We start from the raw sequence: 2,488 nt of genomic DNA, 5'->3' as shown, positions 1-2,488 counted from the left end.
TCACAGTGAGCTCAAGAAAAGTTTCAACGATGGAAGTCATTATTGTTGTGGGCAAATATGGTCCGACTGCCCTCAGGGATGGCTCGGGCTGATGAGTATACACTCCTGTACCATCTCATCTAGAGAAGCTAGACTTCACATCCCTAACCGTAGTCCTCGACAGTGCATATTTCTGAGCTCTCACCTATGTACCTCACAAGGATTGTCCTGAAGCCCACGGTCAGAATAGGCCCTGGGGATTGATCAGATCAGTGAAGATGAAGAAGTGCTCATTGAGAATAAAAGGAACCAACGAGAAGATAGATACACCCCTTTGCTCGGAAAAGCCAACAGCCTAGACGAATGAGAATTTAACCAGTGCCGACCAATACAGAACTTTCAAGCTCCTCATAGCAATCCTTGGCCAGTCAATTGGTTGGTTTAGCTCGGCTTCGACACAAATAACTGAGAACTCAGTTCGGGTCAGCTCCAACAATCCGTGATGGTCGAGCTAAGGGGATGACAACATGTCAAAGGCATGCCGGATGATGTTTGGGAAGCTCGCTTGTGTATGCTAAACAAAGCAATGACCTTCTAGAAGGTCTTTGTGATGTCCAATTTCTTTAGCCTTTAACTTCTTCATGAGTCCTGATAGCCTCTTCAGATTACTCATATATGGGTTTACCTTAGACCCCCAACCTAAAGCGAATAAGAAGTCCGGACTGTGTTGACCTATAATGATCTGATCAGGGTTGCACCGAGCTATGATGGTCCAATTAGGGTAGGACCAACCTACCTCTATAGTTGGGTGGATGATCTTCCTCGGGTATGCACGACCCCAGGGTAACTGTTGACATCCATCACCTGTGCGTAACCGTCCACTGTGTGACTCCAGGATAACTACCAACATTCACCACTCGCTCACATCTCGACTAACGGCGAAGATTGTGCGTAAGATTAAGGACTACCTTATCCTACATACATTATAAATAAAGGAACCACCTACACTGAAAGGTACGCAGAATCTCTCACCATAAAACCTTCAACACGACCAGACCCAAATTTTTAGCTTGACTTTGGCATTGGAGGGTCCCCTACTCTAGCCAGGGTCTCCTTTGTTCTTCTCTTGTGCAGGTACTCAGAGGTCTGAAGAGGACGGTCCAGATTCTTGCATCGACATTTTGGCGTCGTTTGTGAGAACGACATCAAAGTCATTCTTACTTTACCAGAGAACCACAATGGCAAAAGGAAGAAAGAAAGATCCTCCCACCACTGCTGTTGCTAACCCCAAGCTTAGAAGGTAACTTGATCGTCAGGACTTGTCTTCCCAACTCTAGGCCAAGTCTGCCCCTATAGGCCCGACACAACAATCTCGAAACTGAGGAGGTCATTACCTTTCCTTGCAGAATCAGGTCAAAACGCTAGCCAACGAGCTTGGCCAAATGAGGCAAATGCTAGAAAGACAACTCCCCCTCCCTAACCAAGAGGCTATCGCTCGAGCAGCTGCTGAGGACTCTGCACCAGCAAATTCTTAAAAAGACATATTCCATAACGTATCCAACTAAGCACCATCTCATGTTTCGGGGACCTCTGTGCTGGCACCTTCCGATTTACATCACAAACTAGAAAAGAGGGGGTGGGGGAAAAAGCCCGAGGTAGACCCGACCCCCAAAGGTGTCGCTGAGAACAAAGATCCATAGGAAGTTCAGCTCGATGAGTTATGAGGGCAGATCAGCGACATGAGCCAAGCTTATCGAGCATAAGCCCCAGCTTCGATAGATGCAATAATGGAAGAAACAGAGCCACCGTTCATCGACGACAACATAAGCTCTGCCCTACCCTCAAGGTTCCGAATGCCACCCATCACCCCATTCTCGGGTTCTGGGGACCTTACTAAGCATCTGGAATCCTTTAAAGCTTGGATGAAGCTCCAATCGGCATCCAAGCCAATCATGTGCCATTCCTTTTCCTTAACTTTGGCAAGAGCTATGCAGAGCTGGTACAAGCAACTGAAGTTAAAGTTGATCAGTTCCTTTGCTAATCTCAGCAAGGCATTCCTAACACAGTTTATTATCAGAAAAGAACGAAGAAAACCGTCCACTCACCTACTCACCATCAAGCAAAGAGAAGGTGAAACGCTGAAGGACCACATCATCCAATTCAATGGGGAGGCAATGCAGGTCAATGACTACTCGAACAAAATATCCCTGACCACCATGATAGCCAGTCTCAGGGAAGGGAGGTTCCTCTTTTCAATAGGCAAGAACCCTCCAGCAACTCTAGGTGAGCTCATGAATTGGGTGTAAAAGTACTCTAATGCTGAGGAACTTTCCAGTTCTTGAAAGGCTACTCGAAGCACCGAGTGCTTGACGAAGGATAAGAAACGTGGAGAGGAAGCCCCATCCCGAGCACCCTTCAGCAAAAAGAGACTAGACGAGGGTATAATTAGAGGTCAGCGGCCGAGCAGACATCCTGAGAGTCGATTCAGTTCATACACCCCTCTTAATGC

General features: G+C 47.1%; 1 protein-coding gene across 1 annotated transcript; it reads left to right on the top strand.

The window, feature by feature from the left end:
• The first annotated feature begins 1,766 nt into the window (after positions 1 to 1,766).
• Positions 1,767 to 2,285, top strand: LOC131250581 (uncharacterized). The gene has a single exon (XM_058250869.1). It carries the CDS (start codon positions 1,767 to 1,769, stop codon positions 2,283 to 2,285), a length of 519 nt encoding a protein of 172 aa, XP_058106852.1.
• Positions 2,286 to 2,488: the final 203 nt, after the last annotated feature.

The sequence above is a fragment of the Magnolia sinica genome, chromosome 7, assembly GCF_029962835.1.
Source record: "Magnolia sinica isolate HGM2019 chromosome 7, MsV1, whole genome shotgun sequence".
Taxonomy (NCBI): domain Eukaryota; kingdom Viridiplantae; phylum Streptophyta; class Magnoliopsida; order Magnoliales; family Magnoliaceae; genus Magnolia; species Magnolia sinica.
Note: the sequence above shows the minus strand (reverse complement) of the source record. Positions and strands in the feature narration are given on the sequence as shown.

What these genes read in the sequence shown, in the direction of transcription:
- LOC131250581 (XM_058250869.1), top strand. Translation starts at nt 1,767, where the DNA reads ATGGAAGAAACAGAGCCACCGTTCATCGACGACAACATAAGCTCTGCC.